General features: G+C 33.3%; 1 protein-coding gene across 9 annotated transcripts in view; it reads left to right on the forward strand.

The window, feature by feature from the left end:
- LOC143253642 (DNA-directed primase/polymerase protein-like) overlaps nt 1-27,106 on the forward strand; it is a 90,249-nt gene that overhangs the window by 14,679 nt on the left and 48,464 nt on the right. For 5 of the 9 annotated variants that reach the window (XR_013029754.1, XR_013029755.1, XM_076507827.1 and 2 more), the window contains exons 2-5: nt 1,183-1,266; nt 3,675-3,753; nt 11,115-11,212; nt 20,010-20,056. Coding sequence is in view for 7 of the 9 variants with exons in the window: in XM_076507827.1 (XP_076363942.1) it covers nt 1,183-1,266; nt 3,675-3,753; nt 11,115-11,212; nt 20,010-20,056 (308 nt within the window). In the remaining 2 variants the exon portion in view is untranslated. Of the gene's footprint in view, nt 1-1,182; nt 1,267-3,661; nt 3,754-11,114; nt 11,213-20,009; nt 20,057-24,442; nt 24,567-27,106 lie in introns of those variants that run through there. The other 4 variants (XM_076507829.1, XM_076507830.1, XM_076507833.1 and 1 more) reach the window with 4 other exon arrangements.

The following is a 27,106-nucleotide window of genomic DNA, read 5'->3' on the forward strand; positions in this document are numbered from 1 at the left end:
CCTGTGTGTCTTTCCTTAAGGAAATATTTCTGAAACCTGCTAATACAGTCACCTTTCAGTAGTTTTTTAATACAGAAATGACAGGTTGTGTAAGGGACGAATGCATGGAGGCATGGCACTGCTGGTTGATCAACATGTGCCTGCCCTGTCTTTGTTACTGGACCCACCCTTGGAGGCCATAGCCATCCGTGTTTTCTTGTGTCATATCATCATTGTTTGTTTTCTTTACAAGTCTTCTGGAGAGACCTATGATCAATCAGACCTTGATGCCCTCAATGAACAGTTGCTGTCTCGCTTTTTAATCCTGGGGGACTTTAATGGACATCATCCCCTCTGGGGAGGTGCTGATATTGATGGTAGGGTATGCTCCATAGAGCATATGCTCTTGGATTATAACCTTTCTCTCTTCAGTATTGGTGTTTATATTTACTTTAACGCACTTATTCAGTCTTTTATTGCTATTGATCTCTCAGTCTGCTCCCCTTCACTTTTCATAGAGGGTTGATAGCAACCTATGGAGCAATGATCAATTTCATGTCATTTTGAGAGAGACTGGCTGTGGTTCATGCCACTCAACCTGCATGTCCAAGTGTACAAGAGCAGTGAGCATCCTCCATATCCTTTCTTCCATATCTTTGGGAGTAGATCAGTGTTCTGTGCTAAAGATCTATTGTGCCCTCATTCAATCAAAACTGGACTACTGGTCTATGGCTTTGCCAAGACAGCCTTGAAGATGCTGGACCCCATTAATCATCTGGAGCTTTGGTTCTGCATGGGGGCTTTTCGCACTTACCCAGTACATAGTTTGTACGCAAGAGTGTCATGAACCTCCTATACACCTTCTCTGCCATTTGTAACTGTATGCTTCAGAATTTAGATCCTTATCACAGCATCCAACCTGGGATTGTGTTTTCCTTCTTAATTAGGCCATGCTTTTTCAGAACAGATGATCTGCCATTGTTCCTTTTGGCCTCACAGGTAGACATATTTTTGGATTTTGATATTGTCAAGTTCTATATCAAAAAACGATGAAGTGACAAAAAGTTAAACTTTATTTTCTGGGCTATAGCTTTTTGCATAGAAAATGTATGAAAATAGAAAAAAGAAACATGACTATTTTTAAATTAAACTATCCAACGTATGAGCAGTTGTTGTATATCAGTTTGATTTTCAATATTCTAGGCCAACTCCAGATATTGTTTACAGAACTAAAAAACAGCTGAAGGATTTTTCATCTAAACCTCTTCCAGCAAGCTTCAAGACAAGGTTTGTTTAAAGTTCTGTGGTAGAAGTTTTGTTGTTTAGTAAATATACTATAAGTGACTGTATTCAGCTTTTTAGTGTTTTTAAATTTAGTTTTGTTTTAGCCAGTGATAGTTGACTTGTATTGTTCCTTATGGTATAGATAAATATATTGTTTTTATGCATATCTCAAGGAAGTATGTTTATTCTTTGTATAGTGATTAAGTAAAATTGTAATTATCACTAAGGTTATTGTCAGGTCATCCCATTAGTAATGTCCAAAAATGTAATACAGAAAGTGCATCATCATTTCTGTCTTTGTGGAAGGCTTTAATGACTAAAATATGTAGTAGGACATGCATAAAAATGTTAAGACAAATAAAAGAAACTAACCCAAATCCACTTTTTCAGATCATTAATAAAATAAACCCTTATGAAGATGGATATGTCTGAGGAGCACATTAGGCATATAATGCTTTATGAGTTTAAATAAGGTAATAGTGCAGCAGAAGCTACACGAAACATTCAAGGTGTTTATGGTGCGGAGTCTCTCAATGAAAGAAAATGTTGAAGGTGGTTTCAGAAGTTCAGACCAGATGATAACAGATGACACCTTTCCAAGCTGTCAGAACTTGGAAAATGGGTCCCCCATGATTTGACAGAAGCCAACCTCAGAGCAAGAGTGGATATTTGCACTTCTCTACACTCCTCCTGAATGTAACTCACCTTTTTTGGACAGGTTAGTGTCTGGAGATGAAAAATGGATATATTGTAAAAATTTATATGCAAAAACGGCTCGTTTGGGCTGAGAAAACACTTTTACATAGAAGAGCGAACAACGTTTCGACCTTCTTCGGTCATCGTCAGGTTCACAAAGAAAGAGGTAACTGACCGGAAGCTGACCACATGTTTGAAAGGGGTTGTGTAACTGTGTGTCAAAATGTAGAGGGCAGTATTATAATAAATAAAATTATATATTCAAACATCTAATTACACAACCCCTTTCAAACATGTGGTCAGCTTCCGGTCAGTTACCTCTTTCTTTGTGAACCTGACGATGACCGAAGAAGGTCGAAACGTTGTTCGCTCTTCTATGTAAAAGTGTTTTCTCAGCCCAAACGAGCCGTTTTTGCATATAAATTTTCTCAACAAGTGGGTTTCTCGTCATCACTGATTATATTGTAAAAAATGTTAAGTGCCACAGGCAATGGCTCAGTACAGGTAAACTGGGATATTGTTGGTGTGATCCACTTTGGATTGCTGCCACTCAGTGTAACTATTACATCAGACATCTACTGTCAACAGCTAGAGTGTTTGAATGTTGCAATGAAAGAAAAGAGGCCTACTTTGATCAATCATAAAAGTGTTGCATTACACCAGGATAATGCACAGCCCCATACAGCAAGGATCACACCTGCAAAGATTGAAGAACTAGACTGGAAAAAACTTCCACATCCTCCTTATTCTTCAGACTGCCCCATCTGATTATTATCTACTCCAAATTTTGCAGAACTATCTTGATGGAAAAGAGCTTGGAACACATGAAAATGTCAAAATTACCCTCTTTACATTTTTTTCCTCCAAACCCCAAGAATTTTATAGAAGTGGCATTCAGAAGTTTGTGAATCATTGGCATGAAGTAATTAATATTAATGAAGCATAAATTATTGGTTAAATAACATTAAAAGCAATTGAAATCTTTTCTGAATGTAAAATCGGACTTTAGGGATGACCTGATGTATATGCGAATGGTACTAAAGTTAATCCACTCTTCAAAGTCACAGGAATTATATTTCAGAATAGTTAGTAGACTTCTATATTAAATGGCTACTACAGGATTGTTGAACCTATCAACTGTTCATTTGAGATTTGTTATTGTATTGATATTAACTTGTATAAAATGCTCATGGTTGGCTAGATATCAGTAATCAAGGTATTAACGTAGCTGGTGTAGATATTTTTTATTAATGTAGTCAGACTTTTCTGTTGGTCTAGTTCAGTGGTTTGCAATTATTTTGTTCTAAGCCTAAAATTTCATGAATCATTTTTAAAGCTTTTTTTATATCACATTGTACAACATTATTCTTTGGTGTGTGTGTGTGTGTATATATATATATTGCAAGACAATTTTTTATTATCTTTGTGACTGATTTCAGTCCACAGACCAGCAGTTTGCAACCATAGCTCTTGATATTAGTATTAGCATAATTGGTGTTTCTGGTAATCTAGTCATATCAGTTATTAAGGTATTAGTGTAATTTTGTGTATTTAGATATCATGAATCAAGATGTTAAGATAACAGTCATTTTTGGTGATCTGAATATCAGTATTGATAAAAGTGATGTTTCTAGTAATCTATTTATCTGTAATTCAAGTACTAACATGGGGTTTCTGATGTTTTGGATTTCAATGTTAACAGTTTGTGTTTTTAGAATTGAAGGGCTACCACCAGATTGGATGGTCTTCAGGAAGCAAACAGAGGCTATACAATATGTTCAGAAGAAATCCAAGGTATATTTAATTAACAAAAGCATAGGAATTTGTTAACAGTTTTATCTGAGTTTTTAATTTTTGTGTTGCAGATCAAAATAATAAAATGTTCCAGTTACCTCCCTGCACACTGTAGCTATTTCTTGCACATCTATCTTTGAGATTTTGCATGTCTTGAGCTATCTTCCATTTAATATACATGTTTTAACATGGAATGTACTAGTTTGTGATGTAATCATCACTCAACAGTAGCCATTCACTAATAGAAGAGTGGCACATACTCTACGTATAGTAAATCCCCATCAGCACAAGTGCTTGAAACTAATGTCATTCTTTCCTTTGGCACTTTGTCTGTAGTTTGAACTTTCTTCATTATAATTTGATTTGTGCTGCCTATCTTTGACTGTTAACTTTGATTTGTTTCATTTTATTTGATTTCAAACTACATCACCTTTTAATTACTGCAAAAAATAATAATAATATTAATTATTTTAATAACGATGAAATCTCTTTGTGGAGATTTATTATCTCCTTCCAAGGTACTGGCAACATTGCTAACATTACTCTTACTTCATTTATAACCACTGAAGGCACATTGATTGTGAAAGATGTTGCAGTCATTAATACTTTCATTGTCTCATGTTCCTGTCTGCATTGGAATCTTGTTCCCTTCTTTCTGAATATGACTATGGCCAAATCAGCTTTTTCCTCTTTGAGTTTTTCCTAGGGTTCTTTACCTATACAAGATATTGTTGACCTCCAAATCTCCTTGTGGATTTGATTTCTTAGATTTGTTCTTTACATTTTCTTTCAGCTACAGGGGAGTGGACAAGAAGAAAATGGCCTCCCCCATTTAAAATGTTTTTAATTTGTTATATTAGATAAAAGGAAAATATATAAAACATTTTCTTTCAACTACAGGGAGTGGACAAGAAGAAAGTGGCCGCACCATTTAAATTGTTTTTAATTTGTTATATTAGATAAAAGAAAAAAAAACATAAAACTATGTCTTTAGAAAGTACTCAATGGGATTTGTTCAAATATGATCTCAAATTCTAAGTTTAACTCAGGCTTTCATAAATACCTGAACTATTCATGGTTTTAGTTACATTTTCTCATTAAAATTGTAGTGTTCCTGTTGTAGTTTCTTAGATCTTCTTATTATAGTTAGTCTACAAAATGATCAAATATGTTTTTCTGCAGTTGTGTAGTCATGAAAAATATTTTAGAAATAAGAGAATTGATGTTACTAAATGGCCAATTCAATTACTTAATATCAATCCAATTGAAAATTTATGGGTTGAGTTAAACTGATTAATAAAAAATTGTAAGCAAAAAACAGAAGATGAATTTTCTGAAGTAAGGATGGCAGTCAGTCACTTAGGAATATCTGTACAAATTCACTGAAAGCATACCACATTAATGTGAAGTAATACTGAAATTCAAGGGAATGCTGACTAAATATTAATTTGTGAAACTGGTATGTATTATTTTGTTTTATTTTTATATTCAATTGTGTAGCTTTGTGCTTAACTCAAAACAAACTTTCTTTTTATTTATCAACCTTTATATTTCTGTTTTAATTTATATTTATCAATGTCATTCATTGTCTGGTTCCAAGCAAATCTTTTCCTTTTCGTCTAATGTTCTTCATAATTTTCTTTTCCTACTTTTAAATGCAGTTGGTATACCTTAATTTCCTGCTTGGCTATGGTACTTATTTTATTTTGAATGGTAATGTACAATATCCATTGTTTAATTTTTTTTCATACAATAATACTCTTTTTTTACTTTTGATATTACATTTCACTTGTATAAATTTTATAATAACTTTCTTCATTTTACATCTCACCCAGAATGGTAATTGAGATATCCATCTTTTTAGCTTACTCCTTTGTTTTGCAGATTTCTTTGTCATAGACCCCATTTGTAGATTCATGAGTATTAATTCTTGGCACTTGCAAATAATGTTAAAATAATAAATAACACAACATAAAAAGAGAAACACAATTACCTTATAAATTCCGTTTTACTAATACATCTGGAAAAGCAAGCTATTTCTTCTTAATTTTGTGAGTGAATTGTATAGATGATTCTATGTTATTGAAATACCACACAAACTAAATTAATGCCCTATTACCATATCTCCATGCCTTTTTCGAGATGTGTTAGTAAAAAAAGGAATTTAAAGGTAAGCTACAAACATCTATTTTTCAGAAATCACACCAAGAATTGTTATACTAGATCAGAAAAAAAAGAACTTTGAACTTATTTCATAGAATTTTGAAGACATGTACAAAACAAGAAGACATAAAATTAATTATTATTAACAAAGTTGGTAGCAATTGAAAGAGGATTTAACCTGAATATTGTTGATGTAGCTGTTAAAAAATTCACTAATATTGTAATGACTGATCTAAATATTACTTTAAAACCCAGTTATATAAAATTAAAAAAAGGAAACTTTAATTTTGCCATATATCAGAGATGCCAACCATTACAATTTGAGTGTAATCATTACAATTTTGGTGTATACGTTATGACTATACGCTCATACAGACAAATATTACGACTTGTTGCAACTCCCAAATTATTATATATTATATAGGCCTACACAATAAAGTAATAAATTGTTCCCCCAGGGCTTGAAAGGGATGAAAAGAAAATTTCTAGTGAGATACAAATAAGTTTTGATAATAAATAAAAGACATAATTCAAATGGCTACTTGTGATAATCATGTTTGTGCTTGAAATTATAAAAAATATTTGTATCTCCGACATCTACCAATGTTTGAATGTGGTGCTTCTCCATACTGGATACGTGGGGAATCCATAGTTACGTCATCAGTGCTTGTCAGCCAATCAGCGTTCGCATAGATGGGTATTTCTCATTTTGTAAGTGGCATAGAAACACCAATGAGATCATTCAAAAGATGGAAAAAAAGAGGCTTCATTCACCAGATTGTCTTGTTTCTGGCAAATCTAAAAGGGCCAATCTAAAAATTTAGGAAAGAGTATAGTGCAAAATATCTGGTCATTGCATCAAAAGTCAGTGACAGTCGTGCATTTTGTTCAGTTTTCACATCGGAATAAACGACTGTTCCAGACACACAAAATCAGCATCTCACCAACAAAAGGCTGAGGTGAAGGCAAAAATGATGCAGATAACGACTTTTATGAGTAAGAATTCAGAATATGAAACCATAAATGCAGAAGTGATGTTCACGCAATTCGTCATTGCTCATAATTTATCCCTAGCTGTAGCTAATCATGCAGGACATCTATTCAGAAAAATGTTCCCAGACTGATGTAGCAAAAAAATATGGCTGTGCTAGAACCAAAATTACAGCCATTGTACAAATGTTGGGTTGTGAAGGTGACAAAATGATTCAAGCATACTTACTAACAGTGTTTACAGTTTAGCCACAGATGACTCAAAACTGTGTCCAGTGGTTGTGCGATATCTGTACTGGCTCTATCTACAATCATTATGCTCAGTCATTTGAAATAGATGGCATCTCTGCATATATTCCAGGTTTAACTAATAATTTATTTAAAGTGTTTAAAAAACAAATATTTTGTTATATATTTAAACTAATTAATGAGATAAAGCAAAAGTTAGGTATTACAAAAGATAATATACAGTTATTGGGGAAAAACAGAAGTCTATAAAATTGAATATTGAATGTTAATATTTATATTGGACAAACTAAACTGAAAATATAATTTAATAAAGCATAAAGGAATATTTATAAAAAGAATTGAAAATTCATCCATTGCAGAGCATGTACATGAAATACAATATACATTGTGGGAAAAAAAAATGTAATATCAGCTTAACCAAAATGTTTTATAGCCAATAGCATTCAAGAATCTTTGAAATAATTAAATATAAAAAGATCATTTATTATTAAGTAGAGATAAGGTCTAACAAGTATTTATGGAAAAATATGAGGTGATCTCCTCTAAAATATTCATGCTGTAATTGCAGACACGTACATAAATAATATGACATATTTAATGACAAAAAAGAAAGTATTAATATGACGTAACCATCTTCAACTCACTCCTGAAAATGATGATGTTGCAATGTTGAAATATGTAGTCAATGTTTGAGTGGTTATTATTGCCCTGAAGATGATGTTGCAATGTTGAAATATGTAGTCAACTTTTTAATGGTTATTATTGACCTAACTGACCTGAAGAAGATGTTGCAATGTTGAAATATGTAGTTCATGTTTTAGTGGTTATTATTGATCTTATTTAAAATGTTTTTGTGTATCTATTTTAACAATGTGTGTTATTTGTTATTTTAACATTATACATAAGTGCCAGGAAATACTCTACAGAGGTGTTCCTTGATATTTATGAACATTTAAAGCATCAAAGTAAATGCCAAGTTTTTATAATTTGTCTGGTTTTTGAGGGAAATTTTTATAGAGATTTCACTGTACATTGAAGTTCTGTACATTCTCTTCTTTTTTCAGATTTTACACACACATTTATATACAATTTGAAGATATAAATATACTTGTGCAATAATACCTTCTGGGTAAATGAGGTTCAGTGCTAGTTAGGAACATCAAAATGATTTATAGTGTTTAAAGTGGGGCAAAGTTTATGCTTCTTCAATATTAGAAAAGATTATTGCACACTTTAAAAAACGTTTTTTGTGGAAAATTCTGATTTAAACAAGTTGTTACACACATTAAACTTGGTTACAATACAGAAACATTTTATTGTTGTAACTTATTTAATTCTTCCACCTTTAGATGTATAAGTGTTATTAATCATATTACTCGTCAATTTTAACAGAAGTGAAAAGAACAATTGTTCATGTTTTGTAAGTGTAAATCCAAATATGTAAGATATATCATATAAAGAGAAGTTCTTTGAGGAGATGAAAATTGCTAATAGCTGTTTTTACCATTCTTCTTGTGATGGCTTTACAGAGTTGTTCAGGAACATGTTTCCAAGAAACAATAAACAGAAGAAAGATATCTTTTATCCTGTGGCTTAGGACTCCTTTTGAAAGGCCTTATGTGAAAAGATCTTAAATGCTCCAGCACTTGTGCTGCAATGTGACAAAGCTATTAACTCTTAAGTCTGCAAACTGTGTGACCTACATTTTGTAAGTTGGTCAGATCATAGAGAAATGGTTGTTTATTCCTCAAACACCCTAATGTTTGCATATGCAAGCGGTGTAGATGTTTTCAAGAAAATCATAGACACATGATGAGAAATTGGGTTCTAGATACCACTTAGTAAACTGCTCAAGTTGAAATCACACAGCCTTGAAGTAAATAAGACAGTTGGGAATCTCATCAATAAGGAAATTAAAACCATTGGATCAGCCAGGTTTAATGCCATTGACTCCTTGTAACATGCATTTAGTTTACAATTCCCTTTTTGAAAGTCTGAAAGTTTATTGTGTGAATATGGAGAAGTTAATAGTTGGTCTGTAATGTTTTAATTCATCACCTAGCACAGGAAAATATTTTCAGAAGGTGAAATAGTAGATTGGATTTGATGAAAAATTGTTCATTATATATTTGCAATGCAAGTCAACATTGCTACATTGCAGTGAATTGTAAAGAACTAGATAAGTATACTTCAATATTTTGTGATATTTCTTCCAAAGACAGCTCAGTTGAGACAAGAATGAATGGTACCTTGGCATTTGTTAACTGTAGAAGACTCCATCAATCTTGACACAAATTCACTTGGCTTTGAGCTTGCAATTTTTGATAGATTTGTGAATATGTTTCAGTGATAGGATTCTTTAGTTAATACATTATTATAAAAAAATGTCACATGTTCTAGTTGTTCTCATGCTCAAATTTTTAAAATGTAGTGTAATCTTAGTGTAATATCTGAAGAAACTTCTGTTGTTAAATGTTGAAAAGCAGGATAATCAATTATACATTATGTAAATTAGGGAATATATTTGTTTATTGTTGCAAAAGAAGACTGAAATACAAATATTTGCCTGGCTGTGATTGTCTTTAGAAAAGACTGCTTCTTGTTAATAGATCTGCTGAGGAGCATATCATCTCATAATCCTTTTATTCAGAAAAAAGTGGTGGTAACTAACTCCAAGGTATTCATGTTTTATGAAATCAAATCAGAATATGATTTTAACAGTTTATTGTCGAAAATTGTAGTGCTGAAATTATCATTTTATTTTTATCAAAGTTTAGTTCATAAAGTATATAGTAATATAGACGTTTTGGTTCTCAGATAACGTACTAGCTTTTACTTGGTCATTACAAACAGTTAATAGTTTAAGATTTTGTAAATTTCATTTAATAATATTTAATAAATAAATTGATCGTAGTCAGTTGCTTATTGTTGTGTATTTTAAGTATGAAGTATGCAATTGTAAGTAATATGAAGACTAACATTAAGAGTAAAAATAATTGAGAAGCAAAATAAATCATGTCCAGGAGTTTATTTCTTGCTATTGCATGACAAAAAAGTAAATTTTAATGCATTGTTTTGGAAATAAAAACTTTAAAAAATCATAAATGTCCCAAAAATTCTTAAGTATGCCCCTGAAATGAGCCATATATATTTGCTCAAAGGTACTTTATAGCCTGCATTTGAACCATAGACACACCTTTTAGGTTAATAGTATGTTGGACTAACATTAGTATTCATAGAAATATTAGTATATTTTGGTATTAACTAATCAAGCTTAACCTTTAAAAAACAGGTGTTACTGTAACATATTATTTGCTTTTTATTGTGTCTGTTGATTATGTTGACACAATTTACTTAAAAGTTGGCCCTCCTTTGTAACTTATCAGTGTGACCACATGCAAATGATGAGGCTGTAGGTATGATATAAATATTGTAACATCAGGTGGGCTGTGATAGAATATTTACTATTCTCAGCTTTAAATTAGAAGCTGAACCATTTAAGCTTTCAATATGCCACTGAAAATGGTATATGGGAACATTACAAAAGTAGCAATCATTCTTGCTATTTGGTTTAGATTAGCTATGCAGGAGGTGTGTGGGGCTGAATACATACCCTTTTTGTGATAAATAACTATAGTCCCATGTTGGTTGTACTTCAACTTTGGTCTCTCACTCAGGCATTTATTCTATATATCATTCAGGTTAAAAATACCAGGTATCAGTAATATTAACAGCAAAGTAAGGTACAATGTTTTAATGACATTACAGGTGTTTAATGATATTTTAAATTGACTTTTGATATATTAAGAGTATATATTTGAGAGTATGAATAAAATATATTTTTATTGTGAAATATTGTTAACTTCTTGATTTACTATTTGTATTAAAACCTACCACCTTTACCTTTAGTCAAAAGAAAAATTATCCATTGATCATATTAATTTGTTTTTCATTTTTAGGATTTAATGGTCTTTTCATTTGAGGAGAAAAATGCAGATAATCCTGGCCAAAGACTTTATCTTGTTACTCATCCACTACACCTCTGGTTGAATCACAGGTAAAATTATTACAACTTATTCACTTAAGATATCTGTGATTGACTGAATGACAAATGAAGTGATTATGTTCTCAAATATCTCATTTGATCACAAGTATATTTAACTCTAAACTGCTTAAACTGGACTTAGATTTTTTAAGAATGGCAATTATAGATTAAAGTTGTGAAATACAAAAATACATTATATAAGATATGCATGATATCACTAATTGAGCATGATTTGTCCTATATATAAAAACTGTGAAGCTCATGTATGATAAGGAACATCTTAAGGAGTTTTATAATGAATTAAATAAATAGCAACAGTGACACAGAAGAATGCTTATGTAGTCATTCAATTTTTACACAAAACTAAACATGCAGTTTATTTCACAACTACAGTCCTTTTCACTTTTCTTATTTGTTCATGTATCTTTCATGTGCTTTTAACACTTTTTGTTCATTTATGTCATGTTTAACTTTATGAAATTAGGCTTGGTCATTTTGACTGACCTTGTAACCACCATGTAATTATGAAACTGTACATTGAATGTCTAGAGTATATTTGCATGAAGTTTGGCAAGCTTTTAAATGTCTGTTTCCTTCAATACACCAGATATTTCTTTAACATATTCTTATGCATGACATAACAATTTATAGACTGGCTTTGAATTTTTTTTATTTTTTTTTTTTTTCAAGTTCAAATTTTTAGCTTTATAACTCCACCATTTCTTTAACAATCTGAGATCTAATTACAGTTTTGGACTCGGAAGGTCAAACCTTTTCATTGATATATATGACCATTTCTAAGGTCTCATAGATTTAATTTACTCTAGTTCTGCCTAAAAGAATTGTACTTTAAAGGTAGGCTGGTAGAGATCTTGATGAGTAATAAAACTGAATATGGTAAAAGCATACCACATGCCTGGTGTTGCTGGTGCACAAAAATATAATTAGTGAAAAGGAAAACAAAGGTTTTGTTTTCTAATCCTGCATAAATGAATATTCAAGTTCCATGGCTACTAAGGATTTCCTCTTATTTACTTAAAAAGTATTCCATAGTTTTCTAAAGGCCTATCTGAGTCTGAGTAAAAGGTGATTTTTTATGCTGAAAATAATAAAAATACTTCTTTTTACCTAACATTCTTCATATGTCATTTCATTTATGAAAACTATATAATTTATCTTTAATGTTCTTTATTCTGATACTGGCTGTAACCAAATTAGCAATGCAGGGTAAAAGAAAAGTTGAAAAATATGAAATACAGCTAAATTATCTTTACTTTATTTCTTGAATAATTGAATATTGGAATAAACAGTTGTAGAGTTAAAGCTAATAGACTTTTCAAGTTCTGGTTCATTTAGTTTTATTGTGCAACAAAAACCCTCCAATAGTAGGAGGGTGACACACCCTCCAAGCACAGTAACTTTGCTGATGCACTTGTGATAACTTGTTTCTTTGTAGCATTGCTTGAACATGTGTTTAAAATTTCTCAACAGATTTCAACTTGTTTTGATTCGTATTATTAATAACACTTTAGTTTTTATTATTTTTTGCTTTTGTTACAAAAACTTTCATTTCTTTATCATGAATTCTCAAGTGACTGTCACTATGCCTGTAATTAGTCCTGTGTGAGTGATATTTATTTCACATAAGTCGTTTTTCTATTGTAGCATCCAACTGCCAGGGATTTTATAGCTGTGTTCAGTGTGTTATCTTTTACAACATGCTTCATGGGCCTCCTGTTCCCATTCTGTTGTTCCAAATTCTTTTCTTCTCAACTGGGAATAATTTATTGGACTACTACTTTAACCAGATTTGCTATGGGTAATGCCAAGTAGCAACTGAGAAACAACATTAACCTTCCAATTTTTCTCTGAATTTATTTCTCAGATATGTTCCTTTTGTTGTTTTTGTTTGTGTTCTTTATTATTTCTCTTTTTTTATTCCATGAAACACAGAACTTGGAGCTTACTTTGTCTTCCCTCTGTGCTTATTCAAAGGATTTAGTTTATTTCCTTTATCTAATAGCTCCTTATATAATCCTAATAATGGATTATCTAATAATCCAGATCCATTCACATCTGGATGCCTAGTCCTTCTTGCAATTTTGCCTCTTTTCCTTCATATTTCTACATTTTCTTCATTTTGTCAATTCTCTGTTCTTTTATTTATTTGTCCAGGTTGGGGATCATACCTTTTACTTTCAATTTTGCTTTCTGGTTCTGGTTTTATTTTGTTTTGTTTTGTTTTTTCACTAATCTTCTTCCCTCAGTGTGAATTCCTGTACATGGTGAGGGGATCTCTTAGGGAAGGTTCTGTTCTTTCAGTTTACCTCCTTTGGGATCTAAACATTCATCCACATGTCAATCCACTTGGGTCAATCGGCTGGTCCACTTGGGCTAGGGTTAACCAAGTACCAGTGTTGGATGTTCTCAGCAGGTGTTGGGGACATTGTATCAGATGCTGGTGTTTGAGTATAGTGCTCACGAAACCCTGGCATTGTTGCAGGGTCCTTGTTTGACATTGTAGTGCATCCCCTTGTAGGGCTCCATGGTGGGTAGGGTCAGTGGGCATTGAAATATTCCTTTTTGCATTATGGATTCTCCAAATAAAAACCTAAATAAAATAGAGAAAAAACAGTCCATAGGTAAACGACCACATCTTGAAGATTTTGAGCAGCAATTTTCAACATCTGTAACACCTGTTGTACCTCATTTTCTTATATTACATTCTCTTTAAGACAAACCTTTAGGGCAAATGTCTCCCTTTTTCAATCAGAAAGGACTAGAGGGACATGCTAGCTCTCCAAAGTCAGTAAAAAAGCTTCGATCTGGTGACATATTGGTGGAAACATTCCCATCTGAGCACAGTGAACTCCTCTTGCATTCAAAGGCAATTGGGGATATATCTATTGAGGTTACACTTCATGCTACTTTGAATTTGTCACGAAAAGTTATTGTTGAGAGAGATTTGAAGAACATCCCTGAGCCAGAGATTCTTGCTGGTTTCTCCACTCAAGGAGTTTCTGCAGTGAGGCATATTTCCACTCACAACTATGGAATTATGATGCCGGCCAATGTCCTCATTTTGACATTTACATCACAATGTCCACCTGCCACCATCAAGCCAATTTATCTTAATTCCAGGGTATGGCCATACATTTTAAACCCTTTCAGATGTTTCCAGTGTCAGTAGTTCAGTTACTCAAAAACGTCATGTCGTGCTTCCTTGACATGTGCTCATTGCAGTGGCAAGGACCATGATGCCTATTAGTGTGAAATGGACCTTCATTGCATCAATTGCAATGGCTCTCACTCGTCCTACTTTTGTTCTTGCCGTAAATGGTTTGAAGAAAAAGAGGTTTGGCGTTTGAAAACGATTCATAACATTACTTATCCTAATCAATGATGACAAGAAAACGCATTTGTAGAGAAAAATATGTGTAAAAATGTCTGGTTTGGGTTGAGGAAATTTTTATGTAGAGGAGCGAACAACATTTTGACCTTCTTTGGTCATTGTCAGGTTCACAAAGAAAGAAAGAAAGAGGTAACTGACCGATAGCTGACCACATGTTTGAAGGGAGCTGTGTAACTGAATGTAGAAATGTAGAGGGCGTGCTTAGATGTTTGATTATATTTATTAATATAGGTATGAAGGTGTTCTTTTGTATTGGTTTTGTTTAGGCTTGAGTTGTTGTATAAGTAAGGCTTTTTTATTTTTTTATGTTTATGATTGTTTCTTTATTTAGTATTTGAGTGTTTTCTATGGTTATGTTGTGTGTATTTGATTTGCAGTATTCAAAAATGTGTGAAGGTGACATTTTGTATTCTTTGAATCAGGTTTCCATTTTTCTACTTGTTTCTCCAATTTTGAAGTTGTGGCAGTTATCACATTGTATTTTATGAATAATGTTGGTGTGATGTTTGTCAATGTAGTTTTTACACAGTATAGACCTTAGTTTTGTGCCTGTTTTTTAAATAAATTTGGTATTAACTGGAATGTCATATTTTGTTACTAGTTTTTGCCAAATGTTGGTTATTTTTCTGCTGATGTCAGGAATATATGGTGTGCAGCAATATATAGTTTTGTGATTTTTAATTCGTGGGGCTCAAAAGTTAGTGTCCACCACTTCATCTTGGACGTATGCTGAATCACTTTGTTCCACTACTACAGGGGCAGTGCAGACAGATCTCTCTCTCTGCCTCCAAAAGAATCATTCTCAAACCAAATGAAAAGTCGTTTGACCTCCATGGTTAGAAAAGTTGATGAATCAACTTCAACATCCATCTTTGTCCCTAACATACATTTCAGCAAATCCCAAGATCCACTTCCTTTGGTTTCAGGTACAGGCATTTTCTCAAGTTCATTTTTTTCTCCCATTTCAAGATGCAAAATGATTATTTGTTCACATCATCAATCACTGGAATTATCTTCCAACAACAAAGACCTGCCTAGTTGACCCAGAGCAGGATCCATGGAGGTTGATAGACCTCCCTCAAATGGAGACAGTAAAGGAAAAAGATGTGGTCATAAATAAAGGGTTCTCCACCCAATTCACCCACACATAAATAAAAATGGTCACCTTGATACAGTGGAACTGTCGAGGTTTATGTTCTAATCTGGATGACATCAAAACACTGATTACTTTCTACCGATACAGTCACCTTTCTGTGATTTTCTTTGCACAGAAATGACAGGCTGTGTGGTGGATGAGTGCATGGAGGGGTGGCACTGTTGGTTGATCAGCATGTTCCCACCCTGTCTTTGCCACTCGACACACTCTTGGAGGCTGTAGCTGTCCTTGTTTCCTTGTGTCATACCATCACTGTTTGTCCTTTCTACCTGTTCCTGGATGCTCTCATTGAACAGTTACCATCTCTCTTTTTAATCCTGGGTAAGTGATGATATTGATAGGAGGGGTCACTCCATAGAGCGTATACTCTCTGATCACAACCTTTCTCTTTTCAATACTGGTTCTTCTATTTACTTTCATGCACCTAGTCAGTCCTTTATTGCTATTGATCTCTCAATTTGCTCCCCCTCACTATTCTCCCATTTTTCTTGGAGAGTTAATAATAATTCGTGAGGCAGTGATCATTTCCCTAAAATTTTGAGAGAGACTGCCTGTGGTCGATGCCATCTGATCTGGATGCCACAGTGAGGCTGGATCAAGCAAATTGGTCCTCTTTCACTGCTTTCGCAGAATTCAATCCCGCCATTGTCATTAAGACGTCTGTAGATGACTGTGTGGCAGCAGTAACTGACTGTATTATACAAGCAGCTGCTTAATGTATTCCTAAAACCTTGACACATTTTCCACAATATCTTCGTCCGTGGTGGAATCCTGCCTGCCACATTGCACGGAAGGCTCAAAAACAGGCCTGGGATACTCTTAGTAGGTATCCCACACTCTTGCACCACATTACTTTCCAGCAGGCCCTGCACATGCTTGTCAAAGTCAGAAGGAGTCTTGGATTAAGTTTACAACTGGCATATCTTCTACCACCAGTTCCAAAGTCATATGGGACAGGGTTTGAAGGGTCAGTGGGCACTACAATTCTGTCTCTCTCTCGAACTTACTTTCTGATGTCCAAGAAGTAGCTGATATCCAGAGCATCACAGATACTCTAGGTGAAAGCTTTTGCCCAGGTATCTAGCACTTCTGCTTGTTCCTCCACCTTCTTGGCCATCAAGACTCGGGCAGAGCAATCATTTCTTTCCTTTCAAGCTGATTGTCTCTCTAACTATAATCTACCCTTTACACTTGTAGAACTCAAACTGGTCCTTCATTGGTCTGGCAGTACATCAGTTGGATCTGATGATGTACACTATGAAAGCTGCACCATCTATCTCCTGCTTCTCTTGCTATTTTTCTATTTGTTTTTAACTGGATCTGGCAGGAGAATGTTTTTCCTGATGTCTGACACCAGGCTATTGTCCTACCTTTCTCTAAGCCTGGGAAGGATCTCAAGATTCCGTCAAATTACCGTCCAATTGCTTTGACAAGCTGTCTTTGTAAGACATTAGAAAGGATGGTTAATGCTCGTCTCATTTGGTTCCTTGAATCAAACAACTGCCTCTTCCCCACCCAGTGTGTGTTCTGATGACAGCGCTCCACCATGGAACACCTGATTTGACTTGAAATGTCAATCAGAGAAGCCTTTCTCAAACGACAACATCTTGTATCAATATTCTTTGACATTAAGAAGGCTTATGATATGACATGGAGGTATGGCATTTTGCGATACCTCCATATATATGGGTTATGTGGCCATTTGCTCATTTTTATTAAAATTGTTAATGGACAGGAGATTCCAAGTTCGTGTGGGTTTGACACATTCCCGTTCTTTTCTGTTAAGAACTTGGCATCCCTCTGGGCTGTGTTTTGAGTGTCACACTTTTCAGTATAAAGATTAATGCCATCACTGAACAACTCCCTCCTACTGTTGCAAATGGGCTTTATGTTGACGACTATCACATTTCATGTCAATCGTTGAACATGAAGTATTTTGAGCAGCAGTTACAGAATGTCCTCAATCATTTACTGAAGTGGACCACGGCCAACGGCTTTAACTTCTGTCTCTCTAAAACTATTTGCATGCACTTTTGCTGCCAACGAGATATTCAGTCTGATTCTGAACTCTGTATTGGTGAATTTGTGCTGCCTGTTTTCCCTGAGACGATGTTCTTGCTGCTTATCTTTGACCGTAAGCTGACCTTTATTCCCACTTCAAGCAGCTATGGGTGAAATGTACAAGAGCAATGAACATCCTCCATGTCCTCTCTTCCAACACTTGGGGAGTGGATTGATGTTCTATGCTAAAAACATATTGTGCTCTTATTCGATCGAAACTTGACCATGAATCACTGGCCTGTGGCTCTGCAAGGATCTCAGTTTTAAAAAAAATTTATTTTTTTGCAGCTTGTAAAATAATATTATTACAAAAGAAAATGTAACTGGTCCCTAAGTAAATGTTTTAACATTTATAATACTACAACTTGTGTCTTTTATGGACTTCCCCAAACAGATACAAATACATATTTTTATTTTGTATGTTACATGTTTTACCCAATATAATGTTTTTGAAAATATGATCTTATACTAACTAATGATGTAGTTTTATATAATGTTAAGGTTTATTGCAAGCAACAAGATAATTACATGTAGATGTTTTATATTTGGAATGATAATGTATATATTGAGATACCTTTAAACTACTTTTAAAATTTAAATTTAACAGTGTTTCCATGGGCCAGACACCCAGGAATTTGCAGAACTTTATATTTCAGGTCATTCTGGACCATTTGTTTATTGGCTAATACTTTGACTAAAACCTGATGTGAATAAATGCAGATGATTGCCACACCCTTTGTGAAAACCAGATCAACTGCTGGCTGCATAATAGATATCAACATTCAGCAATAAGTGTACTGATTGTGTATTCATACAGCGAAGTTAATACAGGAAAAGATGAAAATGGCTTGTAAGTGCAAAGTATATATATATATTTTCATTGAAAATGCCCTTGATATCAGTGTGGATGCAAAGGTTTATATCTAGAGGCCAAAATGTCATGAAAAGTAGGTGAGAAACAGCTGCAGAGCAAATTATAGGTACGACAAAAGAAAAAAGGAAGAACTGATTATTCTGTTCCATTGGAGAGTGATGAAAATGAAATGTCAAATGATACTTTTGAGGATCCCTTTATTTTCTGATGCTGAATAAATGATGTAGATTATCAAGTAACTCACATGTGAAAGCAAGTATTGTTCTTGTACTTCAACAGGGAGCAGGAACAATGTCTATTCAGTTCAGCAGTTCCTTGGTTTCAAATCTACAGTGACATCAAACTTTCTGAATGAAGAAGCTCATTGAAAGTCATCAAGTTTCAGTTCCCTTGACAAGAACAATTGTTTGTTTGCATTCTGAATGACAGTATTAAGGAATCTTTGCACCACATTACTCCTAGGAGATCTAGATAGTCTTATGAATATGATTGAAAATGATACTTGCAAGAAGCTAATAATACAAAACTATTCTCATCTGCCAACAATGTGCAACAAGCTTTGCCAGAGAAATGTATTCAGAGTAAAGTTATACATGCACTGTTATATTTGATGACATTCAAACAAGTGAAAGGAAAGTTAGAGAACAAGGTTTTGAATCAGCTAAGTGACACTTTTGGTGATTGAAGTCTGGGTTTCAGCTAGAATCTTCCATACTATCTGTCCAGCATTACTGTAAGCAAGCTGTTCTGAAAATGGTAGAGTACCATAGATCAAGGTGATGAGAATTATCCCACTGATGCTAAGTTTAAGACCTTGATATCTACTCTGAAAACAAATAATAAGAATGAGAACAAATAACCAAGAACATAAGCTATGCTTGATCTTAGCTAACTGAGTGGATAAGTCAACACCATATGTACACCTTCCATGTTTAATACTGTGTATTATTGGTGTCAAAAACTTGTGATAGTATGATAAAATATCTGAATTTGTCTATTAAACTTTATGTGGAACTTTAATTCAACCTGGAAATGTTAAAAAATAGTTTTAGCTCATCTTGGAATGATGTTATACATTAAGGACTGCCATACAGCCCAAATCCTGGGTGTCTGGCTTATGGAAGTACTGTTAAAAACTAAGTTCTTGTATAAAATTGTACTATGTGTGTGTTACAGTTTCAGCTAAATTTATATAGTATTAAATTTTTAGCAAGAGTTTCACTAAAATATATTTTTTAAATCTGTTGTCACAGAACTCAGCATTATAAGTACTGTTACTGTATGCTTGATATTTTTTACCTTTCAGAAATCGACCTCCTGATGAAAGATGTACTTATGAAGTTATAATTGAAGGTAAGTTCTTTTACAATTTTGAAAGGAAAAAAAAAAATATTCATATATTTGTTAATGATAAAATTTGGAATGAAAAGTACAGTATACTGTAGAACTGATTACTAATATGTGTGTATACAAGCCTTTTGATTTCATGATTGTTGAACTATTTAGTTAGGTACCCAAATTATTTTTCAAATAATATTGGGTTGAGGAATAATTCGTGAGCGTTTTTTGAAGTTAAAAAATATATTCATAAATGAAACGCTTTCGCAAAATATTTCATGTCATTTGGAAGATAATTTTTTGCTCTAATAGATGGTGTGTTTGATTTTCATATGTCTTTAATTTTTGCTTTCATTTTCAGCTCATTAAATGGAATGTCAAGTGGACAAAATCGAGCATTTTCGACACCATCTGCTTTTCGCATTTAATTTCTTGCAATTTCGTTTACAACAATGCATACTATATACCTAGGTAATACATGAAATAAAGTATCATAATAAATGTTTTGGGTGTAATGTGTTCATGCATTGAAGTATTGTATAGTCTTGCATGTAATGCTTGAATGAAATTATTTAAAAACACTCACGAATTATTCCTCAACCTAATATAATTAGTATTGCTTACTGTATATTTTTCTCTTTGACCACAATGTACATTGCTATATTATTCTCATTAGAAAACTGCATGTGCACAGTATGTATCAGTAACATACCAACCTTTATCTTTTAAATTGTGTCACCACACTAAACTCTAAACAGCTACTTTGTATAGATTGAGGAGTAGATAGGCACTTTTTGGGTATGGTGGCATATGTGATACAAGTGGAAAATATATTTTAGAAAAATTGAAAGCTAAGGAATGGGTTTACTGAAAAGTGAGGAAACAAGGTAATAATGGGTATGATGTGATAAATCTTCCTCTGCACAACCTCACAAGGTGTGTGTCAACTTCAGGTCCATGCCAACTTTTGTATAATATCATGAAAACAGAAAAAAAAGTTGTGAGTACATGCAGGAGCGTGTTAGCAATTCTTCTACTTTTGTATAGACAATAATGAATTCATGGCATTGATACACAAACCTTTTGGGATTGTTTATTTTTGTATTTTAATTCACCCATATAGCTAATGTGTGAAATCCTATCATACAACTGTTGAAAGAGGGACAAGTTGTAAAGAAAACAAATTAAAAAAGTTAAGGGCCCACACAAATACCTGATTCTTCAAGTATTGTATGAACAGATTTGACAGTATGTGTATTACCTCCAATAATTCAATTCACGGATACCTTCTAGTCATTTTATAATAAGCATAACAAGGTTTGATAAGAATTTGAATCTCAGAACAGCTGGTATGGGCATTAACACTTTTACTAATAAAGCAGAAAACAACCTTTTGACCTTCCTAGGTCATCTTCAGGTTAACAGAGAGGGAGTTTGCATAGAGTTCTCTATTTTATTAGTAAAAGTGTTAATACCCATACCAGCTGTTTGAGATACATTTTTATTTCAAGTGGGTTTCTCATCATCAAAAAGGTTTGATAAGTTTAATTCACCTGACTTATTGTATACAGGATAGAAGGAATAAATGAAATAGGCCTACTCCATTGTGAGGTTATATAGAGGAAGTTTTATTACACCATGCCAATTTCTTTGTTTTGTCCCATTCCGGTGCACATGTTCCTACGCTTTCAGTTTTAAAATATTTTTTCTACTATTCATTCATCTGCACTGATGTCCTATATGCATGTCACCAAGGTGGCTGTGCATCATAATTTTATGGTATGGGTAGTTAATGGTGTGTGGTGTACATTCTGTTCATTTATTGTGTGTGTACACATTTTTGAGTGTACAAGTGTACTGTATATGTGATAGCAAACACTAGTGTGCAGTCTCATTTGAATGATGTAGAGTGTTATGATTTTGTGCATGTACATGGTGTTAATAAATTAGTTAACTAATTTAATTATTTGGTGATGTATAGTACAGAAAAATGGTATCAGTAGTTCATTGGCCCCTATGCTGTTCTTCTGTTTGATGTACTTATAACTATGAAGCATTCAACATTGGCAGCCAGTTGTTGAAATTTAGAAATATTTGGTTATGTTAATTTTGTGTCTGCTCTACTGACTATCTTGGGTGGATTTGTGACTTTTAATATTGAATATGGTTTGTTTAACACATGCAAGTGCCTCTCAGATACTTTAGATATTTATTATTCAGTTGTTCAAAGTGTATGTGAATAAATAACTTGTTTTGCATTTACTGTGTATCTGCCTCATTCCTACCACAAGTACTACTGCACTTATGATAGGTGGATGTAACTATGCAATATATCCATACGATATATGCCTATAATAGTATGTTCAGTGTAATTTCTAAAGCATAGTTTTTTCAGGAATTACTGAAGTCAATGTCATTCAGTTATAGCTGCAGTACAGTTGTTTACACTATGTAACACAAATTTTGTTCCTGGATAGTATGTGTTATTTCTTAATTGCTTATGTTGTAAAAGTACAGAAAATAGCCATCATTCCCTTCAAATTTAGAAATTAACCTATTTTCTATGTAAAAATGGGCAAATTTGCACATTTACATACAGTCTGAATAAAACAACAAATGTATCAAGATTTACATGTATTTATACTAAAGTTATACAAAAATGAACAAAAATATTGAGAAGTGAGTAGTTTTTTCAGATTTGTGACTGTAATGTAAATCACTTTCACAAATCAGCCCCCAAATATAGGCTCAGCATTTTACTTTGTTAGACCAAAATCTCTGATCAAGTGATTGAGGTCTCTTTGGTTGGGGTAGTATGGGTTTCTTTCACCAGCTGCACCTCTGAAATTGTAATCTGAATCTTCAACATCTACCGCCTCTTCTGACTTGCTGCTCTCTTCTGAGGATGGCTGCTTTCTCTCTGGCAGAGTGGGAGCTCAGGGCAGTGTAGCACTGGGGCAATGGATGGTGGAAGGTCCAAATACATGAGGGCAGATGCATTCTTGCCAGCCTGATGTTTGGAAGGGTCCACCATGCAGAAGTAGCAATTGCTTGAGTGGTCAGTGGGTTCATGCCAAATTCTTGGAATAGTGAACTTCATGGCTCTCTTTTCCCCCTGTACCATTTTGCAAAAGAGCAAAATAAAATTGTTATTATGAAGAATAAATTTATTTCATCCACAACTGATATGTAAGAGGTTCATGCAAAATATTTTGTGATATTTTTTTCTAAACTATTAGAAATTAAAAAATAAAAGATATTTAAATTTTAAAAGGTCTAATATTTGTATAATATAAAATCTTACTATTCAAGCAAGCAAAAATTGTCCGTCTTACCTTCTAGAGTTTTATTTGCAGTGCTCACAGGTAAAATGAGATACCCAAGGTTTGTCTTGATCCTCAACAGGCATGCTGAAATATGCCTTGTAGGCTTTATACGTTTTAGCAGATGCTGTTGCAGAGTAATTTTTTGCTCTTGTCTTGATAAATTGGCCACATACATAGCAGAATGCATCTGGAGAATGCTTGCAGCTTTTTGATGCTATCTCTGATAAAATCAGATAGGTCTATGTGATCACTTAGGCAGCTAAAACTAAACTGAAGTGGTAAGCCCCTGCATATATATTACTATGGAAAGTTCTAGAAAATTTTCATATGTTCTACAACATTCTTGAAAATTTTTAAATTCTTGCAAGTTCGAGAAAATTCTCTATCAGCTACTCAGCACTGAATCTACTTGGAATGTTCTGGAAAATTGGTAAATTTGAAAATTTCATTACCCAGGTCATGAAAGCAAAGTTTGAAGAGAAAAATAGGTCTTCTCCTTTTACTTTAGGCATAAGCAATTGGGAAATAACACTTTCTGCTCATGAACAAGAAAAAGTAAATATTTCGTTACATAGTGTTATATATTCAGTAAATTATTCATGTCAGCTGCTACACTTTACCAGATGTTTTCTTTCCTTGATTTTTGATATTTGAAGTTCACTGTGATTTCTAATCAAATACATGGAGGTAATCAGTACAGTTTAAAATAAAAATTGGTAAGAAATACATTTATGTTAAAAAGAAACACAAACAATTCTATGCTATCAGAAACCCCCAAAAAAGCAAAAGCACTGCTGGAATTTGGTCAGTTGAGAGATCTGGAAAATTGTAACATCATCACGTTTTGCTAGTTTGATGATGGTTTATGAAGTGTGATTAGTCGGGGATTTAAAAAACTGGAACACTATTAATGTAAACTATCTTGGTGATAGCTTTGTTAGGTGTGGTTGTGATATATAATACAAATTGTGGATATGTACAGAATTGTGTTTATACACTACCTATAATTGCATATGTTTTGGAGGAAATTGCAAGCTGTGTTTGTGTGTAGGCATATTTTAAATGGGATGTTGAGTTGTTTCAGGTAACTACATGATCTTTAGTACTTCACTGAGGAAACCTGTCACAAGACCTGGTGTGTAATTGAAAGAAAATGGATGCATTGTCTCAGAAAGATGAAAACACTCAGATGTGCGAAGGTATTTATTATGAATTTCTTCCTAACCTATTAAGTCAAACAGAGGGGATTGTCTTTTACTCCTTTTCTTTAAATTAGACTTTTTACTTTGTTATAAAGAAAATTTCTATTGGTTATTATCAACTGGATCTGTATAGTTTGCTGCATTGAAAAAAGTTTAATCTAATGCAAAGTTAAAGCATATCACCATGGAAAATTACTTTGAATATGTTGAAGTAGTTACTGTTTACTCAAACAAGAAAACCTGCTTTTATAAAAATAACCATTCTTCTACTTACAAGTATCATGTGTTTCTAAATATAAATCACCATTTGAGACATTTAATTCATAGCTTATAAATGTCTGCTGTTGATTTTGTGAATATATATAACCTGATTAATGAACTCTTTAAGTGATTTACATGCATGGCAAGTTCAATTATTAGAATAAATGAACTGTTGGAGTATACTAGTAATCAATTCATTTTTTGGAAGATGAAATTAAATTATAAAGAACAACAGAATATCATTTGTTGTAACATTTAATAGGCATTTCTACACAGTGCTTTTGGAAAGGGTTGGATACTTGCGGTAGAAATGTAGAAGAGCTTGCAAAATAGACATGTATCACTGTTGGATAACTTGCATGTTGTACACAATGCTTTTGGGAAAGGATTAGATACTTGTGGTAGTAATGTAGAAGAGCTTGTTATAGAGGTTTACAAACTTTAACTGGAGGAACACTTTTTAGTCAAACATATCCAAGTTAGATGACTCATCTATTTTGTAGCAGGCAGTGAAAAAGTACTTAAAACAGAAAAGAGGTTTGTAGAACACGAAAGGCTCAGAAGAATCAGGTACAAACTAATTCTCATCCAGTTGATTATCTTCTACTTTCAAGTGGAAATTTTTCAAGCCCCAGGCCAAATTAGCACATATTCTTCACAACTTTCTTACTAACATGGTTAGAACACTGATGAGTAGATCCACCAAATAAAGTGAAAATGACAGTGTGATAATATGGTGTGTGAAGTGTAAGTGAGAAACAACAAGGTCTTTAAACTTGAACAAATGAAAATGCTTATGTAAAACATTTTAAATTTCTTTTAGAACTAATATCTTATTGAAGACATTTCTTTGTGACAGTAAGATACTGAAACATTTCATTTATCTTCATCCAGACTTTCAGAAAGATAAAAACTCATGAAAGCCATTCACCTCCATTTTTACTGCATTGCTTCAAACAATTATGGACACTGATGTTGCTGTTATATTAGATCAATGGAGCTCTTACTAGTTAGAGAGCATACCTGAAGGCTTGAGCTGCAACAAGGATAAAGAAAGAAATGTACAGAGTTAGCCTGTACTGGAGTAAACTGCATGAAATATTCCATAGAGAAACTAAAGTATGGTGTTTTAGGCAATTTAGTCACTAGTACATTGGTCATTGCACATGGAAATACTGATGGTAGATTTAGCTTTAATTAACAAAAGGGCTATTGCACCTGAAACAAATTCCTTGTTAACTAGTGATTATAAAACTGTCACAGTTTTACTGAATGTTGAAGTCTATTTAGCAGGTTTTTAGAGATTATACAAATAATATTTGACAATTTTCAGATGAAGAAAGGTATATTTGATTTTAGTTAGAAAATCACTTTGCACTGAGAAAATTTCAATAACATTAGTTTATTAAAAGTTCTGACTTTTTCTACAAAAGACTTGGAATATCTACTGATATGTGCACAGTTCTGTGAAAATACATAAAACATATTAAAAGTTATGGTATGAAAACTAAAGGTTAATTTAGGGTCATGAATTAGATTAAATTGATCAAGCCCTTTGAGAGAGAGTTAAATAAGGAATGCTGCTTGCTCACCCTGAAGAAAAAATCCATCATATGTATCTAATAAAGCTGTATAATATATGCAATATAGTACAAACTAAATTCAGATATATGTGATAAAGGGTGGAACAGCAAGACAGATGAGTTTCAAGATTGTGATGACAAAAAGGATATAAACATTTTTTTAGTGTCATATGAAAGAATTATGATCCATATTTAAGCAGTTTAGTACTTGCTTTTTTGTGTAGTGCTTAATTACAAATACTAAACAGGTAAGCAGGTCATTTGAACAAGTTTTTACATAGTAAAACTGACATTAGCAATGAGGCTGTAGGCAGTCTTCTGTAACTTCCCCTGAAAGAGAACCTTGAATAAGAACCTAGAAGTGTGTGAGGCAACATCTGGCTGAAACACCAATCCACTTTAAGTTGGTGTAAAAGAATTGCTCCACAAGCCCTTAACCCCTATGTTGCATAGATATACAGGGTGTTCGGAAAGTCAGTGTGCACTTATATATTTATTGACAGACATGTTTCAGTATAGAATTCAGGAGGTAAATATGAATGACAATTATAAACAATGTTGAAAGTGACCCCCATTGGCATCAATACAGGCCTGGATCCTTCTTATTTTGTTTCCAAACACCACTATTAGTTGCTGGCTTGAAATAGACTGAATAAAATATGATTACATAACTACACTGACTTTCTGAACACC

Source organism: Tachypleus tridentatus, chromosome 6 (assembly GCF_004210375.1).
Source record: "Tachypleus tridentatus isolate NWPU-2018 chromosome 6, ASM421037v1, whole genome shotgun sequence".
NCBI classification, from domain to species: domain Eukaryota; kingdom Metazoa; phylum Arthropoda; class Merostomata; order Xiphosura; family Limulidae; genus Tachypleus; species Tachypleus tridentatus.